Here is a 23289-nt window from a genome sequence, read left to right as displayed (position 1 = left end):
TGTGTCGGAAACAGTGTGTATGGATTTCATTGAAAAAAAAGACATAGCCAAGACCTTAGAGGAGTATGGACATAATAATTCTTCAAAAGGAGAAGGTGAATCTGATACAGGTTATGAAAATGGAGTTATTATAGAAGATGTAGAGAAAAACAAAGTGGATTTAGGAACTGAAACTTGTCCTGGAGTCAAATTACCTGATAGAGAAACTGACAGGGATTCATATATGCATCTGTCAGATCAGAAGGAAATGACTGGAGGAGATAAGGAGAGTTTTGATAAAGAGCTCAAGAACACAACTCATGATTGTACAGGACATGCAGTTACTGACCCCTGTGAAGGTCTCTTACAGGAGGAGATTTTAACGCCCGTTGCTTCAGTTGTCTCTGATATTCATAAAGGATTTGAGAAGGCTGAAGATGAGGTGGATGGCCCAAAGTTTCACCATATTTCCTCGCCTGATAGTAGTTGTGATGGAGACAAAGTGGGTGACACACTGACTATCACTGAGACACCTGAGAGTTCTGGGGCACGTGATCACCTTACTAGTGAAGGAGAAGAGAGTCTGGAGTCATCACCAGAGCCACAGCCATCATCCATCCCACACTGTCTCTCATCAGCTGCTGGTAGGTATACCTGTATTAGGATAAGTGTCTTTCACTTCTTCAGTCCAGTTATACAGGGTGTTGTGGGAGGAAAGGGCATAGCTTTGGGAAGTAATAGTTGTTACAGAACTACAGTTACTAACGATCACATGGGCAAATTGTGAGGGAGACCACTTTCACCCATAAGGGCATCAGTAATTGTAGCTTTGTAATAGTTGAGATTTGGACAGATGTTCATATACGGTAACATATTTTGCTTAGAATTCCCTTATCTTTCATTTCCCAAAGTTATGCCCTTTCCTCCCAGGACATCCTGCATGATTTTTAGTTTGCCTTGCGACTTCCAGATGCATTTACTCAACGTCTTTTTAATTATTGGAGGTTCATTTAAGTCCTCCAGTTGTAAAAGTCTCTCCAAAGGTTCAGTAAAAGTAGTCCAGATGTGGCATGAATAAATATATTGAATATTTTATGCAATTCATAGTAAAACTATAACATTCCTTAAAGGTGAGTTATGGAGATGAATTTATGCATGGAATTTTTAATTCAACTGTGATTGTACATGATTATAAATCACTCTTGTATATTTGAATTAGAATACCATACTTCAACATTAGCTACCTTCATAGTTTAGCAGTAAGTATATATAAGTGTAAATTATATATTATGGTGGATGGGGGCACCCAGCATCCACTCACTCTGTGTAGGGCTGCTCCAGGTGACATAACACTAAGTGTGTGAGTACGTTTAAGTATTTGGGTAGTGTGATGAGTAAGGATGGAGGTTTGGAGGGTGAAGTGCTTGAAAGGGTACAGCAGGGAAGAAAGGTTGCTGGTTCCTTAAAAGCAGTGATAAGAAACAGGGAAGTGAGCATGGAAGTAAAAAAGTTACTACATGACAGTATTGTGATACCAACTCTAACGTACGGAAGTGAAGCTTGGACATTGTTGGAAGGACACAAGTCAAGAGTGAGAGCAGTGGAAATGAGTTATTTAAGAGGAGCCTGTGGAGTCACGTGGAGAGACAGGCTGACGAATGAGGATATAAAGGAGCGTTGTGGTGTGGATGTGGATGTGATAGGAAGCGTTGTGAGGAACACACTGAGGTGGTTTGGCCATGTGGAGAGGATGGAGGGTGAAAGATTGACGAAGAGAGTGTATGTGAGTGAGGTGGAGGGTGGAAGAGGGAGGGGGAGACCGAGGATGAGATGGAGGGATGGGGTGGAGAGGTATATGAGAGAGGGGGGTGTGAGTTGGGAGCAGGGCAGTGAAATGGCGGGGGACAGGGCGACTTGGAGGCGATTTGTTTGTGGCCACCCCAAACGGGATTGAGGCGTCTGGCAATAGATAGATAGATAGATAGACAAGCTGAATAGTTTCCTGGATGCCAAGAAATCATTTAATATGATGGATGGTAACCAGATAACCAACCCATACATATTCTTTACTTGTCAAAAGGGTGGGTTGGCAGAGGGTTAGTGCCCCTTTCTGGAAAACAACTAACTAAAAAGACAAACAAAATACCTTAGGTCTGGACAGACCTACAGGTGGCGACCAAGGACCAAACAATGGACAGAGTGAGGATGGCAACATGGAATGTGAGGGATGTGAATGATGAGGTGATAGAGAATGAGATTGTTCAGGTACTTGAAGATGCAAAAGTGGACATAGGTGAATTGACTGAGACCACATGGAGAGGTGAGAGTTTGAGAGATGGGAGTATGGATTGGATATATGTGCAGGAGTAGGTGAGAATGAAAGGCCAAAGGAGGGTGTATATATTGTGTGCGGCCAAAGGAGGGTGTATATATTGTGTGCATGACTTGGAAGGAGAATATAAGAGAATATGGTTCAGTAGGTTCACAGATTGTTTGGGTGAGATTGAAAACAGGAGTGCAAATGTGAGCAATTATGTGTGTATATGCACCGACAGAAGACTGTGCAAGCAGAGTAAAAAGAGTTCTGTGCAAATGTGGAAGCATGGATTGAAAAGTTTGAGAGGAGTGAGTGAGTGATTTTGATTGAGCTGTGAATGTAACAGTAGGGAATGTGAAGGTGGATGGAGTAGTTGGTGGGTAGGTTGTTCCTGTAGAAATGGATGAAAATGGTAGTGCTCTGGTGGACGTTTGTGTGGGGAAGGGATTGTTGATAACCAATACTCTCTTTAGGTGCAAACGATCCATAGGTGTACATGGTAAGTGATGAGAAGGGTGGGTGGTGAGTGGTGAGATGGATGAATGGAAGGCAGTGATTGATTATGTGTGTGTGTGTGGATGAGAAAATAAGAAGATACATGCTGGATGCAAGAGCATACAGAGGTTGGGGATGTCGAGTCAAGGTGCTAATGGACTGGACAGAAGGGGAGAAGGGCAGGAGGAAGCAGTACATACAAAGAGGGTAGGAGGGGTGCAGGAAGATGAAAAAACAAGGCAGAATATAAGAGAGAAGAGATTGGGTTGATGTGATTTGGAGCATATGGGGGAGGTGGAAGGTGTGTACAAGGTATTCACAGAAGAAATCTGTGTTGCATAGGGGATGGTGTGTGGGGTGAAAAGAAAACCACGGGGGGTGCAAGAAACAGCATGGTGGAATGAAGAGGACATGGCACAAAAGAACAAGGCATATAGTGAATGGATGGGAAACAAAGGCAAGAAGAAGGTTGGTGGACAGAACAGAGTTATATGAAGAGAAGAGAAGAGAGATGAGAAAGAGAGAAAGTAGAGAAAGGATGAGGAGTTTGGAAGGACTTTGAGTGTAAAGAGGAAGGAATGTAAGAAAATGTTCTGAAAGGACATTAAGAGCATAAGACAGAATGATAAAGAAGGTAGAAGGGGAGTGAAAGATAAAAATGGCAGATTACTGATGAAGGAAGAAAGAGTGAGCAGATGAAGAGAACACTTAAGGAATTGTTAAACAGAGAATGAAAGTATCACAAGTAAGGGAAAGCTGGAGCTCCCGTTTCACTGGCCCTCAGGACCTGGTCCTGACCATCTCCCTTTGCTGAACATTTTCAGTGCTTTCACTTGCACAGAGAGTAGGCCGGTGTACTCTTACAATGCCTTTACCTTCAGCGTGTCTGCATCACACTACTTGCACATTAGATATCGCACCATCTGTTTCCATTCCCCTTTAATAATGGCCACTGCAAAAACATCAGCAAACACGGTGGTATCTCGGATTGCCACCACCGGTAGAGCATGGCTGGCGGCACTGATTCCTCCCGGTTGCTATCAAGCGACTGTGCCTGCAGAGACTATTGTAAATGCAGTTCATCCTCATCAGTGAAGAAGCTCAGGTTTGGCCTTATACTTCACCAATATCTGTGGTCTTAATACCAATTTGAATTCAGTTCACTTTTTTCTACAGTCAGTATTCTCTCAAGCCCTGTTCCTCACAGAATCCCAAATCTCTTCCCCTACTGAAATATCCCCATTTTGTTTAGTTACCATCCCCTCACAAACTTCCGTAACAAGGGTGGCACCTGTTGATATGTCAGATCTGAATTTGCAGTTGACACTGGTTTGAACTTCACTACAACTAATTTTGATTATTTACTGTATAAACTAAATTATCTAGATATTACCAAATATATCTGTGTAGTTTATTGCTCCCCCAATTCCTCTTCAAAACCCAGTGTATTTAACCCCATATCCACGCAGCTAACTAACGTTAACTTCACCCTTAGCACTGAAATTACCATTTTGGGTAATCTTAACGTACATAATGTAGAATGGTGATCACATTCTGTGAGGACCGACAATACTGGTCTAGAATGCGAGCTGTTTGCAGAATCGTCTACTCTCACGCAGTTGGTAAAGCCGCCAAACAGAATACCAAATAATCCTGACCATAATGCCTGTCTCTTGGATCTGTTCCTTACAGATAATCCAGATCAACACAGGATTGAAGTACTGTACTGTCACCACTTGGATCCTCCGACCACAATCTCATCAAAGCCTCATTAGTCATCTCTCCCAAACTTCCCCATTCTGATCCTGTCAGGGTGACCCAATGGTGCTTTCATAGAGCAGACTGTGATGGATTCAGAAATAATCTTGCTGGCATTCCATGGCAGTCTTTCTTCTCTTGTGACATGAATTCTACCCAGTCCCACATTAATGACTTAATACAAGCTGGTATGGAATTGTTCATACCAAATCAACAGTTCACTAAAAGATCGGATTTCCCAAAATGGTTTGATAGCAGTTGTACCAGATCATCGGCCCAAAAGTCATTAGCTTATAACTCATCCATCCATCCATCCATCATCCAATCCTACATTGCCCCATGAGGAGCATAGGAGCCCTGGGGTAGGCAGTTGGTCCCAACATTTAACTCATACTTAAAACAAAATACAATCACTCAGTCAATTTGGAATTGCTAGAAACCATGCAAATGCAGTAATAAATCTTGCTAAATCAAACTTTCTTCACAACCAAGCATCCAAACTACTAAACAGTCCTAATGACAATAGAATATTCTGGTCAGCTGTCAGTTTGTTCAATAAGAACTTTAACAAGTCATCACCCATTCCCCCACCAAAATCTTCAGATGATAACATTACAAATGACCCGCATGGTAAAGCGAATATCCTTGCCAGTACAATTCCAGAAATTTTATGTTAGAGGAAGGCAGCCAGAACATCCCAGTACTAGAACTTGACTCTACCGAAATTGCTTCACGTAAAATACAGACTAGATACGTAAAATCCATCCTATACAATTTACCAACCAACAAAGCTCCAGGCCCAGATGGAATTCCTCAATTTGTTTTGAAAAAGTGCTCTCCAGAACTTGCTTCTGTTCTACCTAAATTATTCGGACTATGCATTTGTACTTCTTCAGTCCCTGTTTCTTGGAAAAAAGCCATTATCCACCCAGTTCCAAAGAAAGGAAGTTCCTCTCACCTCGCTGATTACAGACCAATAGCTATCACATATTCTCTTGGTAAAATATTTGAAATTGTAATGAATAAGCACATAGTTGAACATCTTGAATCCAACAACTTAATGACAGTATGGTTTTTTGCCACGAAAGATCCACCATTGATACACTTGATCCCCTGAATCACACCATCCATGAGTCAGTTGACCAACATGGAGAAACTTACGCAGTAGCCCTTGATATTTCTAAAGCTTTTGACTGAGTGTAACACCATTCCCTGCCGTCCAAACTCCCATGCTATGGACTAATGTCTTTTGTTCCTCTTATTTCCTCATATTTCAGCAACAGAAAGATAAAAGTAGATAATGAATATTCCAGTTGCCACACAGTTAATGCTGACATTCCACAAGGATCAGTTCTGGCTCCAATCCTATTCTTAATTCATATTAATGATCTCTTATCTGTCGTAGTCTTTGGTTCCTTCTTCATAGAAAAAAAAAAAAAAAATTCATTCATATGCAGATGACTCAAAACTTCATAGTTCATTCAGACTTAAACACCCATTCACAAAGTTTAATATCTTTAATTCACAACCCAGTATAGCCATCTCCATAAATCAAGACTTGTTTAGGATCACTGAAAGGGGACAAAATAACCTTGTCTCATTTAATGCTGCTAAAACCAAATATATGCTGTTAACTAATATACAGATATTGCCAGATCCCTATATTACCTTCAGTGCTACTAATATTCCTATCTCCAAAAGTTTTGAAATTATCGGTGTTTCACTTAACAATGCCTTCAGCTGGACCTATCATGTCAGATCACTTGGCAAAACTGCCTCAAAGAAACTTGAATTTCATATTGTACAGAGTTCATAGATTCTTCACTTGTGAGCAGTTAGCTATAGTTTATACAAGTACTTGTGGGCCCTTTGGGCCCCATGCACTTGCTCCTGTGTTTATATGTTGTTCTAATCTAACGTTGTCACTATCGTCCATCAAGGCGACATCAAAGGACCCATGATGGTCCGTTTATGTGCTTCTCTAGTGTAACATTGTCACTTGGATTTTTTGCAGCTAACCAATTGATCATGTTATTTGCAGTTTTGGGAATGGAACCCAAGTTGTCCATACGCAAGTCCAAAATACTTTAGTTGTACCTGTGGGCAAAAAATTCTACGGAGAGCCTTTGCCGGGCGCCAGGAGCGGCATTTTTAGGTCAAAATGTGATCGCTCATTAAATATACTGTAGTAAAAGTAAAGTAATGGTCTTTGAGAGAGGTGAAGTTAGTGAATGTACAGCGAGGTTGAATGGTGGGGAATTGGAAAATGTGAGTACGTTTAAGTACTTGGGTAGTGTGATGAGTAAGGATGGAGGTTTGGAGGGTGAAGTGCTTGAAAGGGTACAGCAGGGAAGAAAGGTTGCTGGTTCTTTGAAAGCAGTGATAAGAAACAGGGAAGTGAGCATGGAAGTGAAAAAGTTACTACATGACAGTATTGTGATACCAACTCTAACGTATGGAAGTGAAGCTTGGACATTGTTGGAAGGACACAAGTCAAGAGTGAGAGCAGTGGAAATGAGTTATTTAAGAGGAGCCTGTGGAGTCACGTGGAGAGACAGGCTGACGAATGAGGATATAAAGGAGCGTTGTGGTGTGGATGTGGATGTGATAGGAAGCGTTTTGAGGAACACACTGTGGTGGTTTGGCCATGTGGAGAGGATGGAGGGTGAAAGACTGACGAAGAGAGTGTATGTGAGTGAGGTGGAGGGGGGAAGAGGGAGGGGGAGGCCGAGGATGAGATGGAGGGATGGGGTGGAGAGGTATATGAGAGAGGGGGGTGTGAGTTGGGAGCAGGGCAGTGAAATGGCGAGGGACAGGGCGACTTGGAGGCGATTTGTTTGTGGCCACCCCAAACGGGATTGAGGCGTCTGGCAATAGACAGATAGATAGAAAAGTCTTTCAATCGTGATGGGACCAAGTTTTTTCACATCAGCAAATTTATTGCGAGTTTTGTGCCAATTTTGGTGCGATTTGAATGAGTAGTTTCGGTTGCCCAAAATACACACACACACACACACACACACACACACACACACACACACGGCTACTATCTATCTATCCATCTATTGCCAGACGCCTCAATCCCGTTTGGGGTGGCCACAAACAACTCGCCTCCAAGTCGCCCTGTCCCCCGCCATTTCACTGCCCTGCTCCCAACTCACACCCCCCTCTCTCATATACCTCTCCACCCCATCCCTCCATCTCATCCTCGGCCTCCCCCTCCCTCTTCCCCCCTCCACCTCTTTCACATACACTCTCTTCGTCAGTCTTTCACCCTCCATCCTCTCCACATGGCCAAACCACCTTAGTGTGTTCCTCATAACGCTTCCTATCACATCCACATCCACACCACAACGCTCCTTTATATCCTCATTCGTCAGCCTGTCCCTCCACGTGACTCCACAGGCTCCTCTTAAATAACTCATTTCCACTGCTCTCACTCTTGACTTGTGTCCTTCCAACAATGTCCAAGCTTCACTTCCATATGTTAGAGTTGGTATCACAATACTGTCATGTAGTAATTTTTTCACTTCCATGCTCACTTCCCTGTTTCTTATCACTGCTTTCAAAGAACCAGCAACCTTTCTTCCCTGCTGTACCCTTTCAAGCACTTCACCCTCCAAACCTTCATCCTTACTCATCACACTACCCAAGTACTTAAACGTACTCACATTTTCCAATTCCTCACCATCCAACCTCGCTGTACATTCACGAACTTCACCTCTCTCAAAGACCATCACTTTACTCTTCCCTACATTCACCTTTAGATTCTGTTTCTTACACTCTCTCTCAAACTCATCCACCAAGCCTTGCAGCTCCCATTCGTCTTCACTCAGCAACACAGTATCATCTGCAAACAACAGTACAGGGAGTTTCCAAACACTATCCTCTCTCACCAGGGCCACTCCAACATCCACTACCCTACCTTGTACCTCTTTTATTACCCCATCCATGTACAGATTGAACAACCATGGAGACATGACACATCCCTGTTTCAAACCAACTTTCAAAGAGAAAAATTCACTTAGTTCACCATCCACATGCACTGCAGCCTTCGCACCATCGTACATACTCTTCACAGCATTCAGCAACTTCCCATCTACTCCATATATTCTTAACACTTTCCACAGTCCTTGTCTATCCACCCTGTCAAATGCTTTCTCCAAATCCATGAAAGCCACATACAACTTCTTTCCCTTCTCTAGAAACTTTTCCACTAAAGATCTAAGAATGAATATCTGATCTACACAACCTCTTCCCTTCCTAAAGCCTCCCTCTTCTTCTCCAACTAATTTCTCTGTTCTTTCTCTAACTCTGTCAATAAGTATCCTACCATACACTTTTCTTATTATACTAAGAAGACAAATGCCCCTATGATTACCACACACTTCTTTTTCCCCTTTTCCTTTGTACAAGGGAATAATTATACCTGACTTCCAATCCTCCAGGACTCTACCTTCCTCCCAGGCCAATCTGCACATCTTCCACATCCATTCTACTACTATCTCTCCCCCATGCTTCAGCATTTCACCACACACTCCATCAATTCCCGGGGCTTTCCCCGATGTAACTTTCTTCATTGCTTCCACAACTTCTATCCTACTGATTTCTTCCTGTCTTCTCACCTCCCTCCTTCTCCCGGCCATTCCCCAGCCACTTATACTCGCATTACTTCCATCCTCTACGTTCAACAATTCCTTAAAGTGTTCTCTCCATCTGCTCACTTTTTCTCCCTTCTCCACTAGTAATCTACCATTTTTATCTTTCACTCCCATGCTATAGTCTCACCAATCTAAAACCAAGGTTTGGGTGGGGTCTGGCGCTGGGTGCAGCCATGCCATACTTCCTAAACGAGCGATGAGTAGATTCTGTTATATATGTAATAGGCATCACAGATAGGTACACACGTACTAATACAATATAAACGTAAGTATTCTAGCATATCAAAGGAAGGTAAACTTGTAATGCATATGGCTCTTGTTCATCAATAAAGAAACGTGGCATACATATTTTACAGTGGTGCTGAAAAAAATGTAGTTACTTTTACCGACTTTCACGGTAGTTCTAAGTTGGGTAAGTAATGTCACAATTACGTTTATAATATAATTTGAAGGAATCAGTAGAACATACTCTATTTTATTAATAGAAATAAATAAGTTAAAACATTCACGAGCGGCAACATCCAGATCCATTGGAGGGAGATTTAAGCTTCTGTCACGTGCTTCCACTGTTCACTTTCTGTTATATATATATAACTTAAATTATATTTATAACTGAAATTAGTTTGTCTTTACACACACACACACACACACACACACACACACACACACACACAGAAGTGGGTGAAGTCATGTCAGGCCAGGTGGCGAGATGTGACCGGCGAACTATAACGGTGTCAGGTCAGCCACTAGCCAATCAGAGTATAGGAAACAAGGCAACGCTGTACGGCGGGATATCCCCGGCTGGACTCCACCCAAACCTTGGTTTTAGATTGGTGAGACTATAACTTCACTTCCACCCTGTCTTACTCTTTTCACTTCTCTCCAGAACATTTTCTTACAGTCCCTCCACTTTACACTCAAATTCCTTCCAAATTCCTCATCCACTCTCTTCTTACTCTCTCTTACTAATCTTTTCACCTCTCTCTTTCTTTCCACATATAACTCTCTCTTCCGCCTCTCAACTTCTTCCACGCCCCTATTTCTCATCCATTCATTGTATGCTTTCTTCTTTTGTGCCACAGCCTGTTTCACCTCTTCAGTCCACCACGCTGTTCCTTGCACCCCCCTCCGTCTTCTCTTCCTTCCACACACCACATCACATGCTGCACATATTTCTTCTGTAAATATCTTACACACACCTTCCACGTCTCCCATCTGCTCCAATTCATATTTGCCCAATCATTCCTCCACTTCTCTCTTATACTCTGCCTTTTCCTCATCCTCTTGTAACCTTTCCACTCTCCTTGCAACTACTCCTTCCTCTCGTCTTTCCCTTCTTCTATTCCTCCATCTTACTTGCATTCTAATTCTGGCCACCACCAAGTAGTGGTCAGAAAGTCCACTCCCCCAACCTCTATACACTCTTGCATCTTTTACACATCTTCGCATCCTTTCATCCACACACACATAATCAATCATTGCCTTCCTTTCATTCAGTTCACCACCCACCCTTCTCATCACTCGCCATGTATACCTGTGGATCATTTTATGCCTGAAGAGGGTATTGGCTATCACCAACCCTCTCCCAGCACAAATGTCCACTAATGCACTCCCATTCTCATCTATCTCAGCAGGCACACCCCACTCACCAACTATTCCATCCACCTTCACATTCCCAACTTTACCATTCGTATCACCAATCAAAAACACTCTCTCATTCCTTCCAAACTTTTCCATGCACACTACCACATTTGTCCAGAACTCTTCTCTCACTCTTCTAGCATGATCTTGCGTTGGTGCATACACACACACAATCGCCCACATTTGTATTCCAACTTTCAACTTTACCCACAACTTTCAACTTTACCCACACAATCCTTGACCCAACTGATCCATACTGTCTTATGCTCCTCTTCCATCTTTTACTCACAACTATACATACTCCTTCCTTTGCCCTCTCATTCTCACCTAGTCCTGCACATATACCCCATCCTTACTCCTATTCTCTCACACTTTCTCCCTACCATTTTGTTTCAGTTATTCCACATACATCCACTTTCACACCCTCAAGCACCTGGACAATCTCTCTCTCTTTCACCTCATCATTCGCTCCTCTTACATTCCATGTACTCATTACCAAGTCCTTTGTCCGGTCCTGGGTCGTCATTGTTTGGTCAGTCCTTGTCCGAGGCTTCTTGTTTGTTTTTTTAGATAGTTGTTTTCCGGGGAGGGGCACTAACCCTCCGCCAACCCTTTTAGTCGCCTTTTACGACAAGCAGGGATACTGGGGGAGTATTCTTGAAAATCCCCCTACCCCCAGGGGTATATTAGAAGAGTCATGTGTGCTCTTAGCTGGAATATTGCTCACCCTTGTGGAATGGATATGGAGAGGTTGCACAAAAACAACTAGACAAAATTCAGAACAAAGCTGTTAGAATTACAGTATTAATAACCTTGCTGTTACAAATAAACTACCATCCTTACAAATAAGAAAGAATGTTGCCTCCCTTGTGTTATTTTACAGATACTTTTATGGCAAATGCTCAGATGAAGTTGCATCCATTGTGCCACCGCTCCATGCCTTCCCCTTTGCTACACAGGCATCTGGTAGCACTCATGGCTGGAATGTTACACTGCCATTTTGCATAACTTCCGCCTATCAGAAATCTGTTATTCTCCGAACTGCATCTCTTTGGAACTCACTTTCCCAGAGTTGTTTCCCTCCAAACTTCAACCTACAGTTTTTCAAGTTAAAGTGTTACAGAGTTTTGTATGAATGGAGGACACCAGTAATCTGGTGTATGGATTATATATTTTTCCTGTTCATTTGTTTCTCCTTCCTCTGTTCTGCTATTTAAAAAAAAAAAAAAAAAAGTGGCTCGGGAATGGCTGGGAGGAGGAGGGAGATGTGAAGGGAGAAGATCAGTTGGATGGAAATAATGGAAGCAAGTCTAAATGGGCAAAGCCCCAGGAATAGATAGAGTGTGTAATGAAATGCTGAAGCACGGGGCAAAGCTAGTGGTAAAATGGATATGGAAGATGATTGGCCTGGGAGGCAGACAGAATCCCAGAAGATTGGAAATCAGGTATAATTACTGTACTCCCGTGTACAAAGGAAAAGAGGAAAAATAAAAGTCTTTGGTAATCATAGGGGCATTTGTCTTCTTAGTGTAATAGGAAAAGTATATGGTAGGATACTTATTGACAGAGGTAGATAGGTTTATAGATATCTATTTAGCCAAATCAAATACAGTACAGTGTATGATGGATCGATGAATTAAAAAAAAAAAAAAAAAAAAAAATGAGCCTTTGAGAGTAACAGGGAGGTTACAGGAAGGGAAGAGGTTGTGTAGATCAGATCATCCTAAGGTGTTTAGTGGAAAAGTTTTTTGTGGAGGGAAAATTGTATGCTACTGTCATGGATTTGGAGAAAGCATATGACAGAGTGGATAGACGAGGAATGTGGAAAATACTGAAAATATATGGAGTAAATGGGAAGTTGTTGAATGCCGTGAAGAATATGTATGAGGGTAGGGCTACAGTGTTTGTGGATGGTGAACTGAATTAATTTTTCTGTTTGAATGTTGGATTCAAACAGGAAAGTGTCATGGCTGTATGGTTGTTCAGTTTGTATATAGATGCAATTATAAAAGAGATACAAGGTAGGGCAGTGGATGTTGGAACAACCCTATTGAGAGAGGGCAGTGTTTAGAAACTTCATCTTCTGTTGTTTGCAGATGATACTGTATTGTTAGGTGAAGGTGAAAGGGGACTGCAATGCTTAGTGAATGAGTTACGGAGAGTATGAAGAAACAGAATGTAAAGGTGAAAGTAAGGAAGAGTAAATTTGTGATCTTCAAGAGAAATGAAGTTACCAAATGCAGTGATTCTGGATAGTGAGGAAGTGGAAATCATGAGTTCCTTTAAGTACTTGGGTAGTATGAAGAGTAAGGATGGGAGTTTGGGGGATGAAGTGTGTGAAAACGTACAAGGAAGAATGGTTACTGGTTCACTGAAAGCAGTGATAAGAAGTAGGGGAGTGAGCATGGAGGTTAAAATGCTGCTGCTTGAGAGTATTGTGATCCCCACTCTAATGTATGGAAACGTAGCTTAGACCTCGTTGGAAGGACACAAGTCAAGAGTGAAAGCAGTGGAAATGAGTTATTTAAGAGGAGCATATGAAGTTACATGGTGAGACTGACTGACAACTGAGAAAGTGAGGGACTGATGTGGTGTGGATATGGATTAGACAGAAAGCATTAGGAGAAATACATTTAGGTTGTTTGGCCATGTGAAGAGGATGGAGAGTGAGAGACTAACTAGGAGAGTTATGTGAGTGAGGTAGAGGGAGGAAGAGGGAAGATGAGACTGAGGATGAGATGGAAGAATGGAGTAGAAAGGTACTGGAAGCAGAAGGAGAGTAAGTTGGGGGAAGGACAGCAAAATGTCAGGGGACAGGGTGGCATGGAGGTGATTTGTTTGTGGCCACCCCTTACGGAGTTGAGGTGTCTGTCTATAGATAAATAGATACTGAAACAGAATACTGTACTTCAATATTCCTGTATCAAGAAATTTTATAATAATATGCCAGAGTTGTCCAAAAAGCAGGCGCTGGCACCCAGACATTAAAAAAAATTATATATACGTATATATACATACATATATATATATATATATATATATATATATATATATATATATACTGTATATATATATATATACAGTACTCGTCAGAAGTATTCAGCGTTGTCCGCCGGGCGCGCAATACTTATGGCCCAAAAAGAATCACCCATTTTTGGGGGTAAGAATTGAGCCACAAGTTTGAGCTCCGAGCATGACGTCACGGTAGCCTGAGGCCTTCCGACACGCTGGTTGGTTCCCGCCTCAGTCGCCCACGGGCTGCCTGAGAGAGAGGAACTCCGCTGAGTGTCCCTCTCAAATTGCGCCATTTTTTACCGAGTGTCCCGCAGTGTTTTGGCCTTTAAAACTTTGTTATGGCACCTACCCGTGAACTATTGAGTGAAATCATATCCCAGATCATTGCTCTAAAGGAGGCAGGCCACCAGACAAAGGAAATTAGTGAATTGGTTGGTGTGGCACGATCGACAGTGCGTCGTTGGTGTGCGCGGTTTCGGGAGGAAAACAGTGGTGAAGTTCCCACAAAGAAACCGAGGTCTGGTAGGCCTAGGAAAACTTCCCCAAGGTCTGTTAATGTTTTAAAATGTGCAGTGGAGTTTAATCCTCGTGTGAGTTCAAGGAAAATTAAGGAGAGCAACCCAGAAGTGTTTGGTGAGGTGTCAGTGAGAACAGTGTCTCGTAGGGTGCATGAGCTTGGTTACACAAGTCACAGGCCTGTGAAAAAGCCTCTTCTCTCTAGCAGCCAGAGAATTCGTAGGCTTGCCTTTGCTAATAAATATCTAAACTGGGGTGAGGAGCAATGGTTGTCAGTGTTGTGGTCTGATGAGGCAACGTTTAGTGTTACCTGTAACAGAGGAGCACGCAAAGGTAGTGACCCACTTGACCCACGGTATGTAGAAAGCACAGTTAAACATCCTGATTCACTCATGGTATGGGGCTGTTTCTCAGGGAAGGGTTTGGGGAAGCTTGTTGTACTTCCCAAGAACCTCAGAGTGAATCAGGATGTTTACCTGGAGCTTCTGTGTGATCATTTACCAGACTCCTTCGAGCTAACAGGTGCACGAGTGTTTCAGCAGGACGGTGCACCTGCTCACAAGGCCAAATTGGTCACCAATTGGCTTCGTGACTGCGAGGTATCATTCATGACAGACTGGCCAGGAAATAGCCCAGACCTCAACCCGATTGAAAACCTCTGGTACCTCGTAAAGAAGAGTCTCCAAGGGAAGGACGTGAGCTCTCTGCCTAAGCTGGAAGCCGCCATTCGTGACTCCTGGGACAAAATACCGCTCCAGCACCTCAGGAGCCTCGCCCTTTCACTTCCAAGATGTCTCAGGTCCGTGAAGAAACGTAAAGGCTACCCTACGAAGCACTAAAGGTAAATAAAATGCATTATTTATATGTTTTTTCAATGTTGAAAGGTTTGTTTCTCAGGAGGGACGCAGGGCGCTCCATACTTCTGACGGGCACTGTATATATATACCTATATATATATATACAACGGCCATACCACGTTGAGTACACCGCTTCCCGTCCGATCAGCGAAGTTAAGCAACGTTGGGTCTGGTTAGTACTTGGATGGGTGACCGCCTGGGAACACCAGATGCTGTTGGCATCCCTACGTGTCAAGTGGGGTTGGTGGAGGATTAGTGCCCCTCCCTGTAAAACAATTAACTCTAAGCCCTTGACCACCCTGTTTGAGATACATGGCGTCTGGCAATGAATGAATGAAAAAAAATATATATACACTTGTATATATATATATATATATATATATATATATATACAATGCTCGACAAAAGTATTGCGTGCCTATGTCAAGGTGCGCAATACTTTTGGCAAAAAAAGAATCACCTTTTTTTTTGGTTGGCTGGCGCCTCAGTTGCCTACGGGCTGCGTGAGAGAGGGGAACCCGGCCGCTCCACCCTCTCTTGTTACACCATTTTTTACCTAGTGAACTGCAGTGTTTTGGCTTTCGCTACTTTAATATGGCCCCTACCTGTGAATTGTCTAATGAAATAATATCACAGATCATTGCTCTAAAGGAGGCAGGCCACCCCACAAAGGAAATTAGTGATTTGCTTGGTGTGGCTTGGTCGACAGTGCGGAAGTGGTGTGCCCGTTACCGAATGGAAAATAGTTGTGACATTCCCACCAAGAAACCATGGTCTGGTACGCCCAGGAAAACTTCCCCGAGGTCTGTTAATGTGCTAAAATGTGCAGTGGAGTCTAATCCTCGTGTGACTGCAAGGAGAATTAAGGAGAGCAACCCGGAAGTGTTTGGCAAGGTTTCAGTGCTCACTGTTTCTCGAAGAGTCTATGAACTTGGTTACACAAGCCAACAGGCCTGTGAGAAAGCCTCTTCTTACACATAACCAGCGACTTCGTAGGCTTGCCTTTGCTAACAAATACCTTACCTGACCAATGATTGTCAGTGTTGTGGTCTGATGAGGCAACGTTTATCATTACCTGTAATTGAGGAGCGCGCATGTACTGGCGCAGAGATAGTGACCCGCTTGACCCCCGTTACATGGAGAGCACAGTTAAACACCCTGATTCACTAATGGTGTGGGGTTGTTTCTCTGGTAAGGGGTTCAGGAAGCTTGTGCTTCCCAGGAACTGCAGAGTGAATCAGGATGTTTACCTGGAGCTGCTTTGTGATCATTTACCTGAGTCCTTCGAGCTCACAGGTGCACGAGTGTTTCAGCAGGATGGTGCACCTGCTCATACAGCCAAATCTGTCACCAACTGGCTTCGTGACTTCGAGGTCTCCTTCATGAAAGAATGGCCAGACAATAGCCCAGACATCAATCCGATAGAAAACCTCTGGTACCACGTAAAGAAGAATCTCCAAGTGAAGGACATGAGCTCTCTGCCTAAGCTGGAAGCAGCCATTTGTGAGTCCTAGGCAAGTATATCACCCCAGCACCTGAGGAATGTGGCCCTTTCACTTCCATGACATCTCAGGTCCGTGAAGAGGCGCAAAGGAAACCCTACCGAGCATTAAAGGTAATTATAATGCATTATTTACATGTTTTTTTTCCATAGTTGAAAGGTTTGTTTTGTTGTGGGGGCGTCGGGCGTGCAATATTTTTGTCGAGCACTGTATATATATATATATATATATATATATATATATATATATACATACACTATATATATATATATATATATATACACTATATATATATATATATATATATATATATATATATATATATATATACACTATATATATATATATATATATATATATATATATATATATATATATATATATACATACAGTATATGCATATATAGATCCTGTCATGTCCTTTTTTCCCCCCTATATAGCTAAGTTGTAAAGCATATAAGTTAAAAGTCAAACAGGATTGCCCAGTGATGCAAAATGGTGTGTAGCAGGGTTACTGTAGCCCTGGGGAAAGGCATCTTGGTGTTTAAAGTTGGCTCGTTTGACATCATATAAGTGACAAGCTTTTTAATGCAAGTTGGTAAGTTGTATACTTATTTTCATTTATTTTGGATGGCAGAGAAAAAGATTTCACTTGGCCTAAATATTACAACAGTGGTTAGTAACCATGTATCAAATGATTGTGTGATGTGGAGCCTACCATGGTGCCTCTGTTAACTGGATGGAGGGAGACAATTAACAGGGTGGAGAGACACAGATGTGCCATCCATCCAGGAACCAAATCTCCATACTGCTTCTTGAGCCTTGGTATGGCAATGTACTGTCTTCCACTAGGGAACATTGAGTCACTGTATGTGATGGCATTGGGAGCAGTTGCTTGATTGATGGGTCTGCCTAGCTAGACAGATGGTTACTTAACAACAACAACAACAACAATAAGTGAAGATGAATATGGTATCTGATGCAGCATGAAATGCAGAAAAATTTTTTGATCTCCATATTTTTTTTGTTTTTAGTAACAGAGCAGAAGAAGGAAAAAAAAAAAAAAAAATCCATACACAAGATTACAGGTGTCCTCCATTCATGAAAAGTCTGTAACAGTTGAGCTTGAACAGTCATTGGTTGAAGTTTGGGGGAAAAACCACTCGTGGGAAGTGAGTTCCAAAGAGATGCAATTGGGGAAATAAAAGAATTCTGATAGGCAGAAGTTCTGCAATATGGCAGTGTGACAGTCCAGTCATGGGTTATGAAATGCCCACATAGCGCAGGGGAAGGCGTGGAGAGGTGGCACAATGGATGCAGCCTAGTCTGAGCATTTGTCGTAAAGGTATCTGTAAAAAATTGCAAGGGAGGCAACATTCCTTCTTACCTGTAGGGGAGGTAGCTTATTTGTAATAGTAAGGTTTTTAACCATTCAACAGCTTTGTTCTGAATTTTGTCCATTTTTTTTAGTGCAACCTCTCCATATCCATTCCACAAGGGTGGGCAATATTGATCTTTATCTGGGCTCTATCTCTCATACAGAATTTACAGATTGAATAATTATTTAGTAAAGCCCCTTTATGGCTGACTAATGAGGAGGGGGATGGTGCGAGTCATAATAGGTTGTCTGTACTCGCAAATTTATCATACGGTATCAGAAATTATTAGTTTACCTGCATCCCATTCTCTCTCTCTCTCTCTCTCTCTCTCTCTTTTCACAGTTTGAGAAATTTGCAGTGTTCTTTTCAGTCAGCAAAATATAAAGGGCAACTAAGCTAGTAACTTTTATTCATTCAGGAGAGCAGGGTGGCTCAGTGGTAGAGCACTGGACTCGAGATCATGAGGTCGAGAGTTTGCACCTTGCATGGGTAGGTGCCTTAGCTGGGAGGGGCAGCGCTTTCCTGCAACCCTAGCAGGGCTATATGAATTATGTAGGTCTAGCTCGGGGGTCCCTTTTTTTCATTCAGAGACAAAAAAAAGAAAAAAAAAAGAAAAAGAAATAGGAAACCTAAATTTTTTTGGAATTATTTACACCAGTTTGTTTTTTGCTACCACTGTTCACAAACTTGTGCAGTACAGTAGAGGTATTGTATTCTTGATCTGCATATCCAAAGACTGAGTCTCCCTCAAGCCAATTATTTTAAAGCTGGGCATAAATAGTTGTGTGTCCTGAACCATAAACGATTGTCCAATTTCACAAAAATTCAGGACAAAGGAGTCTGCCTTGAAGGATTTTCGCTGTACAATACATGTATTTGAAAATCTGCAGTGCCTTAATGTTAACCCAAATTCTTTACGGGATTTAATACTCATTTGGTATTCGTGACAGCAGTACAGTAACTGTAATAGCTATTATCATCATTGTTCAGATTGTGAATAGTAATTGGTTGGAACTGTGGATGATGCTGATGGTGAACAGAGGTGGGTGGATCCAGAAGTAAGAAAAGAAATAATAAAAGTACCAGAATTCCTGCTGAAATGGACCACATAACCATTTTGTCATTATTCACCTTCCAGCTCATATCCACTTTAACACTGTGAACATACTATTCAGGCACACTTACTTCTAACCTTTAATAAGTAGACTTAGTACTCCACATCTTTCAGCTTTCATAATAGTGTCTGATGGTAATGCTGGTGATGATTTTCGGACTATCAAGTTTATGAGAGGCCTTCAGTTGATATATCATGTGTTGAGGAAAGACTTTGTGTATACTTCCTGTGTAAATCCAAGAATTTTGTAATAACTATTTGGCAAAGGTAGTTAGTGAAAGTGAGTGATTCAAAGGTGTTTGATATTCATGTATTGGAAGTGAAGACAGTGATTGTTGATTTTCTGATAATGCAGTCAGTATATTCTGTGTACTGTAAACCACAATTATAGTAATGTAGGAGTGAGTTTTCTGATTGGGGAGTTATGAACTGTTGTGAAGCTACTGTTTAAAAAATCGGTGTGTTTATGTGGTTTGGTAATGTGGAGGGAATGAATATAGATAAGGCAGTGAAAGCGGTGTATAGTGTGTGAGTGAGAGTGATTGCAGAAGGCTTGATATGCTAAGATGATGGATGGGTAAAGCAAATGAGGGAACTGGCAGGGGGTCGAGTTAGTTTATTGAAGTATGCACAGACAACCACTTGACTGGGTGTGGCACTTCTGTTTTTGGTGCTTGGATATGATTGTTATTGTTGTTCTTATTGTCTGGCCAAGCAAACCCCATGACCACAGATAAGGAACTGTTTCTGTTGGGCCATCTTACAGGTTCAGCAAAATAAAAAACATGTACTGTGTAGGGGAGTGGCCCCTCCTATGGTAGACAGCACCTCATTGGGGTTGGGCCAGGGTCTTCCTCCACAATAAGGTGCAGGGAAATATGATGAGGTTTGGTTCATTGGTGGGAAATGCAACTGCTTTGCTCCACCCAGGGTAAACATCGCCACCAAATGTACAGTAGGTGCCTTGTCGGTGCCAGGTGGATATGGTAAATGAGGTAACTAATGGGATTTAGATTATTGAACTATGTATGGTGAAGTAATGGACAGGGTTTGACACTGCAGTTATAATTTGAAAATCAAGATAATGACTTTCTCTTGGATGGTGAGGTTGGATGGTGAGGAATTGGAAAATGTGAGTACGTTTAAGTATTTGGGCAGTGTGATGAGTAAGGATGGAGGTTTGGAGGGTGAAGTGCTTGAAAGGGTACAGCAGGGAAGAAAGGTTGCTGGTTCCTTGAAAGCATTGATAAGAAACAGGGAAGTGTGCATGGAAGTGAAAAAGTTACTATATGACAGTATTGTGATACCAACTCTAACGTACGGAAGTGAAGCTTGGACGTTGTTGGAAGGACACAAATCAAGAGTGAGAGCAGTGGAAATGAGTTATTTAAGAGGAGCCTGTGGAGTCACGTGGAGAGACAGGCTGACGAATGAGGATATAAAGGAGCGTTGTGGTGTGGATGTGGATGTGATAGGAAGCGTTATGAGGAATACACTGAGGTGGTTTGGCCATGTGGAGAGGATGGAGGGTGAAAGACTGACGAAGAGAGTGTATGTGAGTGAGGTGGAGGGGGGAAGAGGGAGAGGGAGGCCGAGGATGAGATGGAGGGATGGGGTGGAGAGGTATATGAGAGAGGGGGGTGTGAGTTGGGAGCAGGGCAGTGAAATGGCGAGGGACAGGGCGACTCGGAGGCGATTTGTTTGTGGCCACCCCAAACGGGATTGAGGCGTCTGGCAATAGATAGATAGATAGACTTTCTCTTGGGTGTATGATAATTATATTATAAAGTTTTTTTATTATTATAATTAGTTATTATTTTTTACATTATCATGATCATCATCATCTAATCCTGTGTTGCCCTATGAGGAGCATAGGAGCCCGGGGCTAGGCAAGATGGTCCTGACATTTAGGATGAGAGTGACCAGCTTCACTCATGCCTGAGTGGCATTACGTGAGCAGTAAACCCCAGCCACCCCTTGGGTAGAAACCTGCACAGGCTCAGTCCAATTGGAGCGCTTTACTTGCTCACTAAACCACCAGGTCCATAGTGTGGTTATATGGTTGCCACTCAGCTATGTAAATAGTTTCCTGGTGTACAGGAAACCATTTGGCTTGTCACATAGAGTAGGGTCACCCATAGGCAGAAGGAAGAGGACAGAATGAAGGAAAGACAGAAGAGAGAGTGTAAAGTCACCCATAGGCAGAAGGAAGTGGAAAGAATGAAGAAAGTAAAGACAAGAGGAAGGAAGAGAGGAAAGGCCAGTCACCCGAGGGCAGTACTACATTGAGTGAATGGACGGTGAACGCCCCCACATACCACTATTATTATTATTATTATTATTATTATTATTATTATTATTGTTATTATTATTATTATTATTATTATTATTATTATTGTTATTATGTACCACTGATTATGTTTGAGAGATGCAGCCAGGATTGCAGAGCTTGAATAAAGTGTGAGTAGTTGTGTGATGCATTTCACTGGGCATTTTTTTGTACCTTTTTTTTTTTTTCTGGATCCTTCCTCACCTCATCTTTCCTGGGAAAAAGGATCATAATTATGATGGTGGTGCAGTTTTATTTATTGTGTCTTGCATTAGCCCTTTCAGTCAAAATTATTTATTTTAATTTCACCATCCACTCACTCAGTGTAGTGCTGCCCTCGGGTGTCTGCTCTTTCCTCTCCTCCATCCGTCTTTCCTTCCATCCTCTTCTGTCTTTTTTTCCTTCATTCTTTCCTCGTCCTTCTGCATAAGGGTGACTTTATTCTCCCCCTTCTGTCTTGCTTTCTTTCATTCCTTCCTCTTCCTTCTGCCTGTGGGTGACTCTACACTGAGTGACAAGCCAAATGGTTTCCTGCACACCAGGAAACCATTGACTACACTGGATGGTAACGATATAACCAAATTTTGGCGGCCGGTAGTTTAGTGGGTAATTATTGCACTCCAGTCGAATTGAGCCAGTGTAGGTTTATATCCATGGGGTGGTTGGGGTTTATTGCTCACATAATGCCACTCAGGGATGAGTGAGGCTGGTCATGCTGATCTTAAATGTCAGGACCAACTTGCCTAGCCCTGGGCTCCTACGCTTCTCATGGGGCAACGTAGGATTGGATGATGAATGAATGAATTTACACTGGCTACTGACAAGGGATTTTAATAATCCTGGAAGAAGTCCCTTGATTTCAGTGAGCTCGAGATGTCTGTTGGGACGAAGATGTGCGAAGTGTGACACTATAACTAGTACAAGTTTCTAAAAATTTGTTTTGTGGACAGGTGAGCAGTACTGGTATGAGAGAAGTGCTGAGAGTATGGCATACTCTGCAAACTTGGCCTTCCCAGAGTCGTCTGTTTCCTCTTTCTGCCCGACACCAGTGGATGGAGGTTCATCCCCTGTAAGAAGAACTCACAAGTGTGGCATCTTCAGTATTGATCTCAGTAAGTTACTGGTCCTATTGCTGCTGTAATAATGAGTTGGAAGCATGTACAGTATATGTATTACATTGTGGCAAATCTAGTATACTTATTAATGGCAGGAATTTGCTAGTCATTAATTTCTTATTTTACATGAGCTACCCAGTAAGTTTTCCAACTTGCTAATGGAGGGTTTCAGTAACAAGAGGGAAGTGATAACAAGGATAGCTGCCCTTGAAGGTAAGGTGGAGAGAGTACAGACTAAACATTCCTTGGCAAATAATACTACAGTTACTACAGATTAAGTGAAGATAAACTCATACTGGGCAGCCACAAAGTGCTAACAGATATTGGCACACCATTGCACAGTAATTGAAGTGGAAGAGAAGCATTGAGGAACAGAGTGAATCAGGCTTCCTGCCCTTCAGTAAGGTTATCCTGTGTAATCACAAGGCCCCAAACCTCAGACATATGCCGCCTTTAACTCTCTTTTTTATCCTAACCCTTGTGACAAGACTTCCATAGAGAAGACCCCCTCTTAACTCTCTAATGACATCTCAGGGAAGGCATTGGAGGAGATGAAGTACCAGTGAACACCCATAGTACAATCATTACAGTGAAGGACATTTTAGCACTTC

General features: G+C 42.3%; 1 protein-coding gene and 1 non-coding gene across 2 annotated transcripts in view; both read left to right on the top strand.

Annotated features, from left to right (window-relative positions):
- The window catches only part of TBC1D16 (TBC1 domain family member 16), a 140418-nt gene that overhangs the window by 27397 nt on the left and 89732 nt on the right, over positions 1-23289 (top strand). The window contains exons 4-5 of the mRNA XM_080281446.1: positions 1-623; positions 22514-22675. The exon at positions 1-623 is cut by the window's left edge and continues 266 nt beyond it. Of these exons, the coding sequence (XP_080137572.1) occupies positions 1-623; positions 22514-22675 (785 nt within the window). The remainder of the gene's footprint in view (positions 624-22513; positions 22676-23289) is intronic.
- Positions 15342-15460, top strand: LOC145411482 (5S ribosomal RNA). Its single transcript, XR_013899423.1, has one exon. It is a non-coding gene; the product is annotated as a 5S ribosomal RNA (ribosomal RNA).

The sequence above is a fragment of the Coenobita brevimanus genome, chromosome 89 (assembly GCF_032717465.1).
Source record: "Coenobita brevimanus isolate Jiangsu-jjx chromosome 89, ASM3271746v2, whole genome shotgun sequence".
In the NCBI taxonomy this organism is placed as follows: Eukaryota; Metazoa; Arthropoda; class Malacostraca; order Decapoda; family Coenobitidae; genus Coenobita; species Coenobita brevimanus.
Note: the sequence above shows the minus strand (reverse complement) of the source record. Positions and strands in the feature narration are given on the sequence as shown.